Raw genomic sequence first — 15,915 nt, forward strand, 5'->3', positions numbered from 1 at the left:
AATTTTTTTTTTTTTCATGACAGTGACTTTCACCTCTGAAGCTTACAAAGCGGTGAAGTATCTCTTTTCCCAGCTTATCTGAGGTCCCAGAAAAAAAGAAGAGTTTTGGCCATGGCCAAAGGGACTTTCCAGGACACGTGATGCATTAGTCTCATTGGATAGAGAAAGAGGCTCAGGAGTGAAACTCATTCTATCTTGGAGAGAGGCCAGTGAGCCGATTGAGTTTGGTGGCCAAGGCTATCGTTACTTAAGAGGGAGGGAGGGAGATGTGCCATGGTCACTAAGACATCAAAATGCAAACTGGGGAGAAATATTGCACAGCCTGGGGGTTAGAGCATGGCAGATGGTTTTCCCTTGCCCCCTGGGGACACTGGTGTGGCTGAGAAGATTCCTGGGCTGGTCTAGGAATGCCAGACCTGAGACCTGAAAGGCCATCTGGCTGAGGCCCCAACCTGGAGCATCTGGTGATCTGAGCATCTGAGCCCTGCAGGCCGGAAAGCTGTGTGTGCCCTTGGGGGAAGTGACAGAGCCCTTAAGCTTCCTGCTGCAGTCAGTTAGTGTTTTATTACCAGTAGGTCAAGGAGATCTTCATTATGCCCAACGAGAATCTTTCCTGCTTCAGTGTCAGCTGTAATTACCCTTGCTGAGCTGTCCTTGAGCACAAGAACAAGATTGGTCTTGGCTGGCAGTTCTGACTTCAGATTTTGCCCTTACTTGAGCGAGCCTTGCTTTACTTATGGAGGAGCTGGGAGCTCTTCAAACCTGGAAGAGAGGTGGCCACAGGGGACAGAGGCCTGTTCCTGCTGTCCCATGCTGCCGTTCTAATTCAGCCTCCTTATCACCAGCCCTGCTTCTAACTGTGACTTCATCGTCCCTCCTGGTCTTGTGTGTGGCGACCCCTTTTCTCTATGGGAATCAGGAACGTTTGTTTTGGTGGAGACCAGGCTCCCCTCCTTCTTCTTTTGCAAGATGTCCTGGGGCTGGGGGGACTCATCACCTTACAGAGCTGTCCCAGCCTGGCCAGATTTGGGTTTTGGTGGCTGGGAAACTCTTAGGTGGAACAGAAATTCGCCTTCTTCACCCTCACACCTCATCCCCATTGATTCTTGTTCTGCCCTTTGAGTCAGGGTAACCCACGTCGACTTCCTTTGCGATGATGTTACGACATGGCGTTCCTGGAGTAAGGAAGGGACTTGGAGTAAAAATGACAGCACTGAATTCTAGCCCTGGTTGTGTTACCTCTGGTTTTTGGCCTCGGTCACTCGTTGAGAATCTCTGGCCTTAGTTTTCTCATCTATGAAATGGGAGTAGACCAGATTTCGTGTGAACTTCTTTCCAACTCTTTAATCCCTGCTGATGTGACCCAGGTATCTCCAGGTCTCCAATGATCTGTGTGACAACAGAGGTGCCCTGGAACAGGTCCTCAGAACTGTGACATTTGGTCATTCGGCATCTTCCTTTAGTTCTTTGTCCACAGGTAGCTCCTTTCATTGTTTCTTAGGTGTCACAGTTGCAGTTCAAAACACTTTCCTCATCCTCTTTCCAGGACACTTGCTAGTTTGTCACCAGACAGTCCTCTAAAATAAATACATATGAAACACAATATTGTTTTTTTTTTTAATGTTTATTTATTTTTGAGAGAGACAGGGGAAGAGCAGAGAGAGAGAGCGCAAGAGAGAATCCCAAGCAAGCTCCACGCTGTCAGCACAGAGCCCAAGGTGGGGCTCGATCCCTGGAACCGTGAGATCATGACCTGAACTGAAATCAAGAGTTGGACGCTTAACCGACTGAGCTGCCCAGGATCCCTGAAATACAGTATTCTAAATGTTGTCTGAGCAGTTTAGAGCACAGATTACTAGTCCCTGAGACCTATACCTGTGGCTAAATGTTGTATTCTTAAAAAGAGCAAAAGAAAAGAAGACCCTGTTTTTACATAGCAGCCACACCATATTGTACTTTCACAGTAACCCAAAGTCGCAGGAGAACCCCTTCCAAGCCAGGAAAACCTGGGGCCAAACATGGATCGGCCTTGGCGTTTTGAACCTAAATTAAGAACCTAACATTTCTCTCTCTTACGTTGCATCGTAACAGCTGGTTCTCCACCCGAACTCCATCGTGACATGCCTCCTCTCCCAGGTCCTGACGTTTCCCAAACCCTTACCCCTATCTAGGTCCTCAGATGGGAACGGCTGGCTTCCAAACATCTGTTTCCGGGGGTCACTCCTGTCTGGTACAAGGTTGTTCTTGCACTCAGCTTGGCAGACTTTTTCCTTTGGGTCCTTTGGGCCCTTTTCTCCTTTAACCAGTGTCTTGCCGAGGACTTTGGACAGAAGAGGAGTGGTGGAGGCTGGTAGAAGGGTTGGAAAGTTTCAGAGAGACTAACCTTTTTTGGCAATTGAATATGGACTAAGAAGGAGTGCCTGGGTGGCTCAGTCGGTTAAGCAGCCAACTTTGGCTCATGTCATGATCTCGTGGTTCATGAGTTCAAGCCCCGCATCAGGCTCTGTGCTGACAGCTCAGAGCCTGGAGCCTGCTTCAGATTCTGTCTGTCTGTCTGTCTCTCTCTCTGCCCTTCCCCTGCTTGTGCTCTCTCTCTCTCTCTCTCTCTCAAAAATAAATCAAAACATTTTTAAAAATTAAAAAAAAAAAAAAGAATATGGACCAAGAAGCAAAAGAAAAGGACAGGGGAAGGTGCCAAAGGCTTAAGAGGAGGACTGAATGACCCTTCTTTGCGAGACATTTTGTTAGCAGCCGTGGGAAGTTCTGCTCACAGGTCCAGGTACCCCCACCTGGGGGGCTCACCTCCCCTGCAATCCTCCTTTTCAATATGTGACTGCAGGCCTCTCCTCTGGCGGTTGCTGGGTCCAAGTCAGCAGCTGACTAGGTGACGGCCAGGGTTTTCAGGGAAGGTACGAGAAAGTAGCAGGGTCACTTGGAGGATGACAGAGGAAGGGAAGGGAGAGGTGGAGAGAGTGGCTGGCCTGGAAAAAATAGCACCGTGTGCTAGGAAACAGCTCCTCCTTTCTTGACTGGCTGGAGCTGGACTCTCCAAGGGGCAACCAGGATGGATTCGACAGGAAACAACAATGGTTTCTTATAGACCCCAGGGTTTTGTGCCTCGTTCTCATGTTGTTTCTAAATTGGGAAATAATTCACTTTTATAGGACTCCGCTTTGCCTGAGTGAAGAAGTGTGAGACTATGAGGTGAGAGCATGCAGTCAGGGCCCCCCCGCCTGCCCCCCTGCTAGCTCGCTCGGGCAGCTCACTTCCTCCTCTGTCCTGGATTCAGAACCGTGGTCTGTCTTTCCTTCTTGGCCCAAGGTTGAGACCCTTGGACTTCCATACCAGGCCACCATCAACAGGTTCCTGGCTGCCCTGGATGCAGGGGCCTGGGGTCCATCCGGGGCTCATGAGTGATGTTCTATGCTTCTCCAAGTTGCCAGAGAAGATTCTTCTGCCTGGTACCTGCACAGGCACTTATATTTTCCAGAACAGGAGCAGCAAAAGGCTTTGCTTTCTTCTTGTTCTTTCTTGTTAAAGATTACTGATGCTAAGCGTTCTGGCGGCCTCCTTGGCTCCTTTTCCCCCTTCGCGCATGTGTGGGGATGCCAGTTACACACCTGTGTCCCTTCACATCACTTCTCCTTGCATTCTTTGGACAGGTAATTATGTTTGCCAAGAATGGGATGAGAGAGAGCCTGACCACAGAAGCCTTGCCTGTGGTTTGTTTCATTATTCTAGAACACCTGTCTTCCCATCTATGCCACTACTACCCTGTCCCCCACCTCCCAGGACCCCCAACCCCAGACCACAGGCACAGCACCTGTGTGGAGAGGCTGGTTTTGCTCTCTTCCCTCTGGATTCCACCTTCATCAGCTGGGCAGCGGCTTGAAGGGCCGGTTGCAGGAGGCAGGAGACAGGAACCTTGAGGGGAAGGGCCATGGAAAATCTAGGCCAGGGTTTCAGGTGAAATAGGGCTGGAAAATACCGTGAGGAGGGACTCTCAGGATCCGTCAAGGAGGGGGGAAGAAAAGGGAGCATGCCATGGACATTTTATGAAAAGGTTGTACAAATGTATGTTCCCAACGCGCTTTATAAGAGCATCCCATCAGCATTGAGTGTCCGCATTTCAGAAGATCTCTGCTAACTGGAGGTGAAAAGTGACATTTAGCAGTGGCTTGGCTTTGCATTCCTCGAATTATTAGTGAGCTTGGAAATTTTTTCCAAAAATTGATTCACTATTTGCATTTCTTTTGTGCACTGTCTTTTCATGGCTGTTAAAGAAATTGTGGTAAATATACATAACGTATAATTTACCATTTTAACCATTTTTGAGTGTACAGTTCTATGTATTAAGTACATTCACACAGTTGTGCAACAATACCACGTTCCCCCTCGGGAACTACTTCCTCCCAGCTGAAACTTTGTACCCATTAAACGCTAACTCCCTGTTCCTTCCTCCTGTCAGTCCCAGGCAATCACCCTGTTCCTTTCTCTGTGTATGATTTGATTACTGTAAGAACCTCATACAGTTGTTCCCCCCCCCCCCCATCCACTGTTTCCCTTTCTATGGTTTCAGTTGCCCATGGTTACCCGAGATCTGCAAGCAGATGATCCTCTTTCTGACCTACGGTCATAAGGTCAATAGTAGCCTAATGCTACATGGCAATGCCTACATCATTCACCCCATTTCATTTCATTATGTAGGCACTGTATCATCTCATATCTCGAGAAGGGTGAGTACACAGAGAGTTGGAGAGAGATGATATTCACATAATTTTTATTGCAGTATATTGTTATACTTGTTCTATTTTATTGTTGATTGGTGTTGTTAATCTCCTTACTGTGCCCAACTTATAAATTAAACTTTATCATCGGTATGTATGCGTAGGAAAAAACATAGAATATATATAGGGTTTGGTACTGTCTGCAGTTTTAGGCATCTCTTGGGGTTCTCAGAACGTATGCCCTGTGGATAAAGGGGGACAACTGTAGAAGAGGTATATCATACAGTATTTCTTCTTTTGTGCCTGACTTATTTCACTTAGCATAATGTCTTCAAGGTTCATCCATGTTACAGCTTGTGTCAAAATGTCATTTTTTAAGGCCAAATAATACTCCATTTTATGTATATACTACATTTTACATGTTTTGTTTTTTTTTTTGAGAGAAACAGAAAGAGAGAGAGTGTGTGTCTGCATGAGTGGGGGAGGAGCAGAGAGAAAGGGAGAGAGAGAATCTTTTTTTTTTTAATTTTTTTTTTCCAACGTTTTTTATTTATTTTTGGGACAGAGAGAGACAGAGCATGAATGGGGGAGGGGCAGAGAGAGAGGGAGACACAGAATCGGAAACAGGCTCCAGGCTCCGAGCCATCAGCCCAGAGCCTGACGCGGGGCTCGAACTCATGGACTGCGAGATCGTGACCTGGCTGAAGTCGGACGCTTAACCGACTGCGCCACCCAGGCGCCCCAGGGAGAGAGAGAATCTTAAGCAAACTGGGTGCCATCAGCACAGAGTCCGACTTGGGGCTTGAACTCACAAACTGTGAGATCATGACCTGAGCCGAAATCAAGAGTCGGATGTGTAACCGACTAAACCACCCAGGCGCCCCTATACTACATTTTAAAAAGTAAACTCCACACCCAATGTGGGGCTCAAGCTCATGACCCCCAAGATCAAGTGTTGTACATTCTACTGACCTGGCCAGCAGGTGCTCCTATACCACTTTTTGTCCATTCACCTGTTAGTGGACATCTGGGCTACTTCTACCTTTGGGGCCATTTTTTTTTTCCACGAAGGCCTGAACAGTTTTATTTTTTATTTTTTATTTTTTATAATTTAAGTAGTCTCTACGCCCAGCATGGGGCTCGAACTCACAACCCCGAGATCAAGAGTCCCATGCTCTACTGACTAAGCCAGCCAGGAGCCCCTGAAGAGTTTTCTTATCACTTTGTATGAACTGTTCATGAATTAAGGATGATAACTTATGGTCAGGACGTGTCCCGGGGGAAGTGGATGTTTTCTCCTCTTTCATCAGGGTGAGAAGGCATCTTCACGATGTTCTGAGTGTGCAGAGACCCAGGCCCTGCTGATTCTGTTTTCCAGTTTCAGAAGGTGAGGACTTTCCAGGCTTTCCCAGTCTAGATCCTGAAAACACATTGTTGATGAACAATCACATAGCCTTCTGGGGTGCCTGGGTAGTTTGGTCAGGTAAGCGTCCGACTTTGGCTCAGGTCATGATCTCACGGTTTGTGGGTTCAAGCCCCGCGCGGGGCTCTGTGCAGACAGCTTAGAGGCTGGAGCCTGCTTTGGACTCTATCTTTCTCTCTCTTTCTCTCTCTGCCCTTTCCCTGCTTGCACTCTCTCTCTTTCTGTCAAAAATAAAACATTAACATTTTAAAAATCTATAATAAAAAAATAATAATCACCTAGCCTTCAAGAGCACCAAATGCCAATCTCCAAGTTGCCTGCTTTTTAGTTGAAATTTATTTATTTATTTTGAGAGAGAGAGAGAGAGAGAACGCAAGTGGGGAAAGGCAGAGAGAGAGAATCCCAAGCAGGCTCCACACTGTCAGCACAGAGCCTGATGGAGGGCTGGAACTCAGGAACCATGAGCCCATGACCTGAGCTGAAGTCGGATACTTCACTGACTCAGCCATCCAGGCTCCAGCCCGAAGTTGCCTGCTTTATACATTGGGGCATATAATCCTCACAGTCAGCCCAGAAGGTTTGAAGTAGGTGACACTCTCCAATTTTATCAGGAAAGAAACAGGCTTAGAGAGGTCATGCAGCTTGACCAGGGTCCACAGTTAGGTGGCAGAGCAGGGACTGGGGCCTTGTGTCTGTCTCCTAATTACCCACCAAGGAGCCCACCTGGCTTATACTCCTCATCCTGTGGGGGCATCGGTGGCCTGAGATGCTGGCTGGGAGCTGGCCCCCCAGCCCGAGCCCCAGCCAGCCGTCCCAGACAGCAGGGTGAGTTGTAGCCTGATGACATCATCCCCTCAGCTGTCTCGGCTTCTCTCCCCACCACAGCTCTGATCCCCAGCTGGGGCTTGGGGAATGTGGCCGCCACTCCTGCACTCTTTCGGCCAGGGCTGAGGTAACCGGGCAGCTGTTTTTGAAAGCCCTTGGGCGCCACCCGGCTGCTATTCTGAGGACCAGCTGTCACCTGGTCCCACCCCACCATCTGGCTCTCGTGGGTTCTGCTGGGCTTGGGGGTGTTGAAATAATTTGGTGGTTGGCCCCTCTGGCTACCTCTGAACCAAGTCCCTCTGGCTATGGCGGGGGTCCGACCAACAGACACCCCTCCAAGGATCCCTTAGGTGGCTGGTGATTCTTTGGGACATTTCCCCACACTTACCATCTTTTCTATTAAGTAGGTACAAATAGCACTTTTCTGTATAGAAACATGCTTGTGCCTTCATGCTGGATAACTTCCCTCCTTCCTCTGTCTCTGTGCTCCCCTGCCACCACCTTGTACTTGGCCTAGAGCTTGGAACGTAGCAGGTGCTAAAGAAATGTTCACATCTCCCCTTCTCTCCTCACTTCCCTGTGAAATCTCTGGCACAGTTTTACACAGAATTCCAGGTATGGGTCGATCCGTAGGTGTCACTGCAAAAAACGACAAGCTTGACTCTAGCGTTTGTAAGGGCAGAAATACAAGGACACATTCCATATTTTGACTCCGTGTGTGTGCGTGCGTGCGTGCGTGTGCGCGCACGTGTGTGTGCATGTGGGAGGGTCACGTAAGCAAATGGTCAAATTGGAGCACTTTGCTTGGAAAAATTACTCTCCGAGACAGGAATGTGGCTTGAGTTGATACCTTGTAAACAAAATGCAGTTTGCAGAACAGCTGTGCAAGCATGCGCCCGCACCTCCTACATTCCCTCCCAGGGGCGCACACACACTCAGCACCTTGGCTGTGAAGTAGGGCGTGGGACTAGTTTCCTTTTTGCTGAAGGGGCAGTTGCTGTGAGTAGGAAGTCAGTTGCAAAGCCAAGAGAGAAGAGAGGCACTGAGAGGAAAAGAATGTCAAGTAGCGTTTTAAGTCAATGCAGCCAAAGGTGTGGACCGTGGAGAAGTATGGCAGAGCCCCCCCCCCCCCCCCCCCACTCGCGGCAGGCCCAGGGGCAGCATCCCTGTGGGGTCTGAGCCTGGAGCACCGCGCTGGGGAGAGCGGGGGAACATCCTTCAGCGGCGTCTGGCTCTGGTGCCAGGCCAGGCTGCCCGGCGCTGTCCCCAAGAAGTTTCTCCACCGGCGGCTCCACCTTCCATCAGCTAAGCACTAAATCCCCAGGGCCTCCCTTTCCCTGTTTTCTCGAGGATGAACTAATCCGCCCTGGGGCCCCTTCTGCTCCTCCCTAAGTGGCTTACGCCTGGAGGAGTCTCCTCTTTCCCTCCTGGCGGTGGCACTGCTCACCGGAGCCTGAGGCCAAGCTTAAGAGCCTAAGAAATGGGGAATAAAGCACGCACTGCATCATCCCTTGCCTCCCAGGAGTGGCTGGATTGGAAGCCCCTGCCCTTTCTTGCTCTGGGCCTCATTGGCAGGGTTGCTCAGAACCGCCTGGTGTCTCAGAGCTGGTGTCTTAGCTCTAAATTCCTGTAAAGAGTCACTTACCTCTCCCTTTCCTGTCCTTGCTTGCTGTTGCTCCTTTCTCCTCCCAACAGAGCTTAGAACTGTGTGCCCTCGGTTGTAGACACTGGTGAGTGTTGACCAAGACTAGGAAAGGGAGACTGGCAGCTGTCAGGGGTGAAAGGGTAAGGTGGCTTACAGGTCACAGGGGCTGCACTGAACTGGGAAGAGTCAGGGCATGAGGGGAATCTTTACTAATCCACGTGGGCCAGACTCAGAGAAGGGCCGCGATGGGCGTGGTGTTGAGGAGAAATGGCACGTCGGAGCGCCATGTTGCATTTTTTCAGGGTACCATTCATCTTGTGTTCAGTGGTCCCCTTAAGCATAATGGGTCATACCAGCCATGCAGGAAAACATGCAGTCCCTGCAGTAAAACTCTGAGGGGTTAACGGAGCACTTCTGTGAACATCCTGGGCCAGGCTCAGTGGGGGACACTATAGGACATAGTCCTTGGCGTCAAGGAGACACTGAGGCTCCTGTGGGAAAGCAGGCTGTGTTCACATTCACAACACACAGAGGGCCCTAGAGAGCCACAGTGACCCAGGGCAGGTGTGTATGGAGGGAACATACAAGGCAAACTCGCCAAAGGACCGGCTGGTCTGGGGGCCCTGTGCAGGTGGCCATCTGCTGTCAGGAGCAGCTCTCTGGTGCCTTCAGTCCTGTGCCTGCCCTCAGAAATTGGGCCCCAGAGCATCTCCTTGATAAAAAGTTCTCTCTGTACTTCTTTGCAGCCTTCAGTGCCCCAGGTTCCAAACTACAGGCTGTCGATGACCATCCCAGACTGGCTCCAGGCAATCCAGAACTACATGAAGACACTACAGTATCCTTCCAACCAGGGACTGGGCAGACCCGGCCAGGGAACGGGCATGGTGAGCTCCAGTCTGGTGGCGGGTCTGTCCCCAGTCGGTCAGCACACGCTCTCTAAGATTGGTGAGGCCGGGCATGAAGGGATGTCCCAGCGTGAGTGTCTAGAAAGCACCGTAATAGAGGGTGTAATTGCAGTGGTCAGACCCTTCCCCCTTTAGGCAGGTGCGGGCCAGGACAGCAAGGTGCAGTGAGGCAGCGGTGGCCCCCTGGATCCCCTCTTCTTTCCTTCCCCTCCTGTCTCACCACCCCCCCTCCCCGGTCATCTTTGTTTCCTTCCTTCTGTCTTCCTCTACTGTCTGTCTTCCTCCCTCTTCCCTCCTGGGCTTCTTTCTGCTGTTTTGCTTTCCTTTTCACTTTTTTGTCTTCATCTTGACCACTCATAATCTGGAAGAGGCCCACTTGGCACTGCCTTTGGCAGACTGGTGGCCTTGCCTCCTCCTACAGGAATACGTGGGGCTCTGGGATGAGGGTGAGTTTGAAAAGGTGCAGAGGAGCCCAGCGGGTCCAGGCTGGATTCAGACCAGCCGGACTTGCGTCCTTCTCTCCGCCAGTGTGCTCGGGTTGTTCGTAACCAAGATTAGATCCGTCCTGTGCGCCGTACCAGCAGCATCGTAAGAACGAGGGGGCAGAGGTGGGTGGTCCACTGGCTCCTGCTGATGTTTTTTCAGGGACAGGAATCAGATGGGAGCTGGCTGACAGAGTTGTCTGTGGGAGGGACACACCGTTTGCTCGAGTCAGTGAGCATCTCAGAGCTAAGCCGGCCTCAGACCCCTTAGCCCCTAGCACATTGTCCAGGAGGTCAATTCTTTGATGACCTCTGTCCTTCCTCCCTAAAGACAGAATTCAGCAGAAAAGATTTCACTGGGACACTGCACACGTGTTCCACGTGCCTCGGAAGAGGCCCTTCCTCTCTGGGCTATCGGCAAGAATTGGGGCTGTGGGTTTTTGTGTCTTCTCTGAAGGGAAGAACATACCAGAGGGGAGTAACACCGATTGCTGCTCATTTGGGCAGGCAGATTACTTCATTAGCTTCTCGGGTCCTGTGTCACAGATGAGGAACTCCCCTGCATGACATCTTCCCGGTGGAATCCTGAAGCAATAGGAGAAGGGGAGGTGGACACCCCTGAGCAGGCTATCTGGTATTGGTGCTGATCCCCAAACTGGGGCCCCTGGGGAGCTCCATGTGGTCCAGAGCATAAACCCCTACCAGAGTAGACCTGGACCCAAAGAGCTAAGCCTTCCTGGAGGTGACCGGCTCTTCACAGAACATTTCAGAAGGTGACAGAAATTAGAGCGGCTCCCCATTTCTTTTTTTTTTTTAAAGTTTATTTTTGAGAGGGGGGGTGGATTGGGAATCCAGAGCACAGAGGATCTCTGTGCTGACAGCAGAGAGCCCGATACAGGACTCAGACTCATGAACTGTGAGACCCTGACCTGAGCCGAAGTCAGACGCTTAACCGACTCAGCCATGCAGGGGCCCCTGGCTCCCCACTTCTATCTAGGAAGCCGTCTTCACAAGGATCATCCAGCCAGAGATGAAAGAGAATGATCCTGGCTGGGAATGCCCTGATAGGGGCAAATTTGCATGTGCCTTACATATCGTAAGCTCTGTCTCCCCGTAAGCCCTTGCAGCACATTCTCAGCCACGTTTTCACTGTTGCCTTGAGGGATCTGCTTTTTCATTCTCTTCTCTGACCCGTGATGCTGGTCACTGACCTGATCGCTGACTGCAAAGAGGGCGGGAAGAGGGAGAGCACCCAACAAGCTGCCGGGATCCTGCGCTCCAGGTCACCTGGCCCCTGGAGCCACCACACAAAGAAGGCAGAGTGTGGCCTCTGTGGTTTCTCTTCTGACCACACTTTCACAGGCAGATCTCGAAAACCTTTGAGGTTTCGGTTCCAGACCACTGCAAAAGAGCGAATGTGGCAGTAAAGCGAATCAAGTGAATTTTTTGTTTCCCCAGTGCATATAAAACTTATGTTTACACCACCCTATAGTCAGTATACTACGTGTGCAGTAACCTGTCTAGAATAACAATCTACATACCTTAATTAAAAAGTTTTAGGGGCTCCTGGGTGGCTCAGTCGGTTAAGTGTCTGACTCTTGATTTCGGCTCAGGTCCATGATCTCATGGTTCGTGAGTTCAAGCCCTGCATCGTGCTGTGTGCTGACAGTGCAGAACCAGCTTGGGATTCTCTCTCTCTCTCTCTCTCTCTTTCTGTTTCTCCCCCGATTGTGCTCTCTCTCTCTCTCGGAATAAATAAACTTTAAAGAAATAAAATAAAAAGCCTTTATTGTTAAGAAATACTGACCATCATCTGAGCTTTCAGTTGAGGCATAATCACTGATGGATTACAGGTCACCATAACAAAATATAATCATAATGAAAAAGTTTGAAATGCTGTGAAAATTACCGAGGTGTAACACAAAGACACAAAGTGAGCAAATGCTGTTGGAAAAATGGTGCCAACAGACTTGCCTGACGCAGGGTTGCCACAAGTTCTCAGTCTGTAAAAAAACAAAAACAAAAACAAAAAACCCATCGTTTCTATGAAGGGCAGTACAGCAAAGGACAATACAATGCTTGTATTTAGTTCCTTGGGACTTCTTACTGCTTTGTCCTGGACACAGGAACACATGATTGGGCACCAGGCCAGCCCTGACTATAGACGGGCTCATTTGGGGATAGGAGAGGACAGATTCTGACAGCTTTAGAATGCTAGCCATAAGTGGATCTTGCATGGGGTTCTGGAAAGACAGGTGCCCCCTAAGCTCTCTGCATGGGGAGAGACCTTCTGAGGATCAGCTCAGGCTCAGTAAGTCTCTCCCTCTGAAGGTGATGTTTACAAGAGGCTCTCTTCTCCAAGCTCACTTTCTGGAGCTCATAGCTGTAAGGAACTGAGCAAGGAAGGCCAGGCAATTTTTTATTATTTTATTATGGATTTGTCTCACTTTACATGCTAGATGTATAGATTAGATCTATGAAAAGAAAGAAAGCTAGGCATATAAATAGATTTTTTGCTCACTGAATTCTACTTTAACTACACCAGGAATCTCACTATTTATTTTTTTAATTTTTTTTTTCCAACGTTTATTTATTTTTGGGACAGAGAGAGACAGAGCATGAACAGGGGAGGGGCAGAGAGAGAGAGGGAGACACAGAATCGGAAACAGGCTCCAGGCTCTGAGCCATCAGCCCAGAGCCCGACGCGGGGCTCGAACTCACGGACCGCGAGATCGTGACCTGGCTGAAGTCGGACGCTCAACCGACTGCGCCACCCAGGCGCCCCAGGAATCTCACTATTTAAAAAAAATTTTTTATGTTTGTTTATTTTTGAGAGAGAGAGAGTGCACAAGCTCGTGCACGTGGGGGAGGGGCAGAGAGAGAAGGAGACAGAGGATCCAAAACAGGTTCTGCACTGATGGCAGAGAGCCTGATGGGGGGCTCAAACTCCCAAACCCGTGAGATCATGACCTGAGCTGAAGTTGGGAGCTTAGCCCCTCGTTTTTCTCTTTTACCTCTAAGGGTTTTTATATTGCAGTTTTCAATAGCTGGGCCTGTACTGTTATTGGCTGTTCTTATGGCTCATGCTGATAATTTCCAGCTTGGTGAGCTTGTTAAAATCATCTTTCTGGCTCTCACCCTGGAACCTCCAACAGAACAGTCCCAGGCAGGGTGACTTGGAAATGACATCTAGGGTTAAGATCGTAGCCTGGGGGTGCCTGGGTGGCTCAGTCAGGTTAATCAGGTCGTGATCTCACAGTTCATGAGTTCAAGCCCCACATCAGGCTCTTAACTGACAGCTCAGAGCCTGGAGCCTGCTTCAGATTCTGTGTCTCCCTCTCTCTCTCTGCCTCTCCCCTGCTCTCACTCTGTCTCTCTCTGTCTCAAAAGTAAACATTAAAAAAAATAAATAAATAAAACCATTAGCCTGAAATTGGAATCTCCAGAGGTGGATCCCAGAATCTGCCTATAATGAGCTCCTCCTCCCCCTTCCCCCTGCCTGGTAGTTCTTACGTATGCTTGTGTCTGAGTGGTCAGGCATGCCTCTGCTGGGAGGGGAATCCTCACCCTCCTCAGAGAGGGTGTGCAGGGCATTTAGGTGCTTGGTGCCACCTTCTGCCACTGCCTGTACCACTGTAGGGTCACACGTCTAATCTCATGCACGCTGCCAGGGTTACAAGTTCATGGTTCGTTAGCATCTTCCCAACATGCACTTTTTCTATAGGACTTTGAGACAGGAAAGAGAAATGTGTAAAGCAACTTTTCTTCAGGCTCTGAAGAAAATCAAGATCCAGTGTCAGAGAGCATGACATCAAGGAATCTTTGGTCTCCTTCAGAATGACCTGGTGCAGGCTTGCCAGTCCCTGACACTTTCTGGGCAAGCAGCTAAATCCCAAGTTGTGGGTAATGGTGTCATCTTCTCAGACTTCATAATCATTGTCTAGTATCAGTCCAGTGAAATTAAAGTGAGGTCTCCACAGTAAGCTTTGCTGCAGAGACAGTGCGCTATTGAGAAACCCTACCACCCACCCACCCTTCTATCCATCATCCTTCCATTCCATCCATCCATCTGTCCATCCAGCCACCCACCTACCTATCCGTCCATCCATCCATCCATCCATCCATCCATCCACTCCTTCTATCCATCCATCCATCTCTATTATCTGTCCATCCATCCACCCTTCCAATCAGTCACCCTTCCATTCTATTCATTCTTTTCATCCATCCATCCATCCTTCCACCCACCCACCTTTCCATTTCATCAATTCGACCCTTCCTTCCTTCCATTCATCCATCCACCCTTCCACCAATCCACCCATTTTTCTATCTGTCTGTCTACCCATGTATTCATTTATTCCTCATGCATTTAATCATATTTGCTAACTGGAATATGTTGGGCTTGTGCCAGGCATGACGGGTAATATAAAGATAATAAATAAATGATCCCAACTCTCAGAGTTTGTAGTCTAGTAGGTGAACTAAGACATGTATTCCCCTAAACAGAATACAGAGCAGATTGAAATAGCTATTATAAAGACCCAAGCTGTTTGGGGGCTTGAGTTAGAAACTGGATTTTCAGAGCAGGACATTGAGGAGTAAGAGGCTCTTGGCTACCTTCTGGCTACTGAACACTTTCTGGAAAGCCCCTTACTTCTTTATCCCTTTGAGAAATCAATGTACAGCTTCCTCTGCTGGATTACTGGGGCCTTTGGAGTTTTCTGTCACTTTCCCTTTACATACTTCAAACAGATACAATCATACAGGGACCCAGTTCTTTGAAATTAGGAAAATGAGACCGCTGAGTGGGTAAGTGGTGCATGATCTGTGGGCCAGGTGACGTCTCTCCTACTTGAAAGCTGCCCATTCCCTCTCTCACTCTTTATCCCTGTATCCCAGTGCTCACATATCCAGTCTGTAAGGGACTGGGATTGGGGGGGTGCCCTGGGGCCAGGTTGGAGGTGGGGCTAGGGCTTGGGCCACTCTGACAGCTAAGCTCCATGGTGGAGACTAACTCTTCCAGGGGTGGGGGAGGCGTGTGAAATTAGTTTTATGTGGTCTCCTTTACTTTCTCTTTGTCAAGCCCCTTGTCCTGTGTAATGCCCCTTGCCCTCCCCTTGGGAGGATGCTGGGGAATATAGGCACTAACCTCCAGGAACTAACTCTTGGAGAGAGCAGTGGAGAATTTAAGAATTTGGTTCTGCCAGTGCAGATGTGCTTTGGTTCCATCCTCCACGCCGAGCTCTCCCCTTTTCTCTGCAATCCTGCATGGCACCTAATGTGGAGACAGGCACGCTGACGGATCGACAGACAGACTGACTGCATGATGAAACAAGTCCTGAGATGCTTTGTTGTGCTCTATCCTACAGGTTAATGGAAACAGCAAAAGAAATGACTCGGGAGTCCTTGCCTATCAAATGCCTTGAAGCTGTCATCCTGGGCATGTATCCTTTGAGTTATGTTTGCTTAAGTTTACTCCATAGATGGCGGCCTCAGAGTGAGGCCGATTGTGCCTTCATTGTCCTAGATTCGCAGAGATGATGCCCATTGTCTCCTTGGGGGAAATTGGCAAGCTCCCCTGGTGCCTCTCTTTAACTTTCACCTTCTGGAGTTGAACCAAATCAGAGCTTGATGGGACCATTGTCTATGTAACCTGTTAGCTGAAGCCAGTACCACTAGCTCAGGCCACATCCGCTGGGCACAAGGAGAATTCCAACTTAGAGGGACTAGAGAGAGAGTGTGTATCATTATCTTTTGCATTCATCTGGCTTACAACAGGATAGACACTCAGGAGAAGTGGGATTATCCAAATGCATCTCTGGGGAAGATTCTAAGAGTAGACTGTGGAGGAGACCAAGCAATGGCGTAGAGTCCTGACTCCGCAGAACATAGAGCTGAAACAAGGGTCTGG

General features: G+C 49.3%; 1 protein-coding gene across 6 annotated transcripts in view; it reads left to right on the forward strand.

The window, feature by feature from the left end:
* The window catches only part of VASH2 (vasohibin 2), a 51,189-nt gene that overhangs the window by 784 nt on the left and 34,490 nt on the right, over positions 1 to 15,915 (forward strand). For 5 of the 6 annotated variants that reach the window (XR_005781746.1, XR_005781747.1, XR_005781748.1 and 2 more), the window contains exons 2-4: positions 9,367 to 9,455; positions 14,757 to 14,813; positions 15,374 to 15,448. Coding sequence is in view for 3 of the 6 variants with exons in the window: in XM_040446429.1 (XP_040302363.1) it covers positions 9,367 to 9,455; positions 14,757 to 14,813; positions 15,374 to 15,448 (221 nt within the window). In the remaining 3 variants the exon portion in view is untranslated. The remainder of the gene's footprint in view (positions 1 to 9,366; positions 9,456 to 14,756; positions 14,814 to 15,373; positions 15,449 to 15,915) is intronic. The other variant, XM_040446432.1, reaches the window with a different exon arrangement.

The sequence above is a fragment of the Herpailurus yagouaroundi genome, unplaced genomic scaffold (assembly GCF_014898765.1).
Source record: "Herpailurus yagouaroundi ecotype Mexico unplaced genomic scaffold, PumYag 195, whole genome shotgun sequence".
Taxonomy (NCBI): domain Eukaryota; kingdom Metazoa; phylum Chordata; class Mammalia; order Carnivora; family Felidae; genus Herpailurus; species Herpailurus yagouaroundi.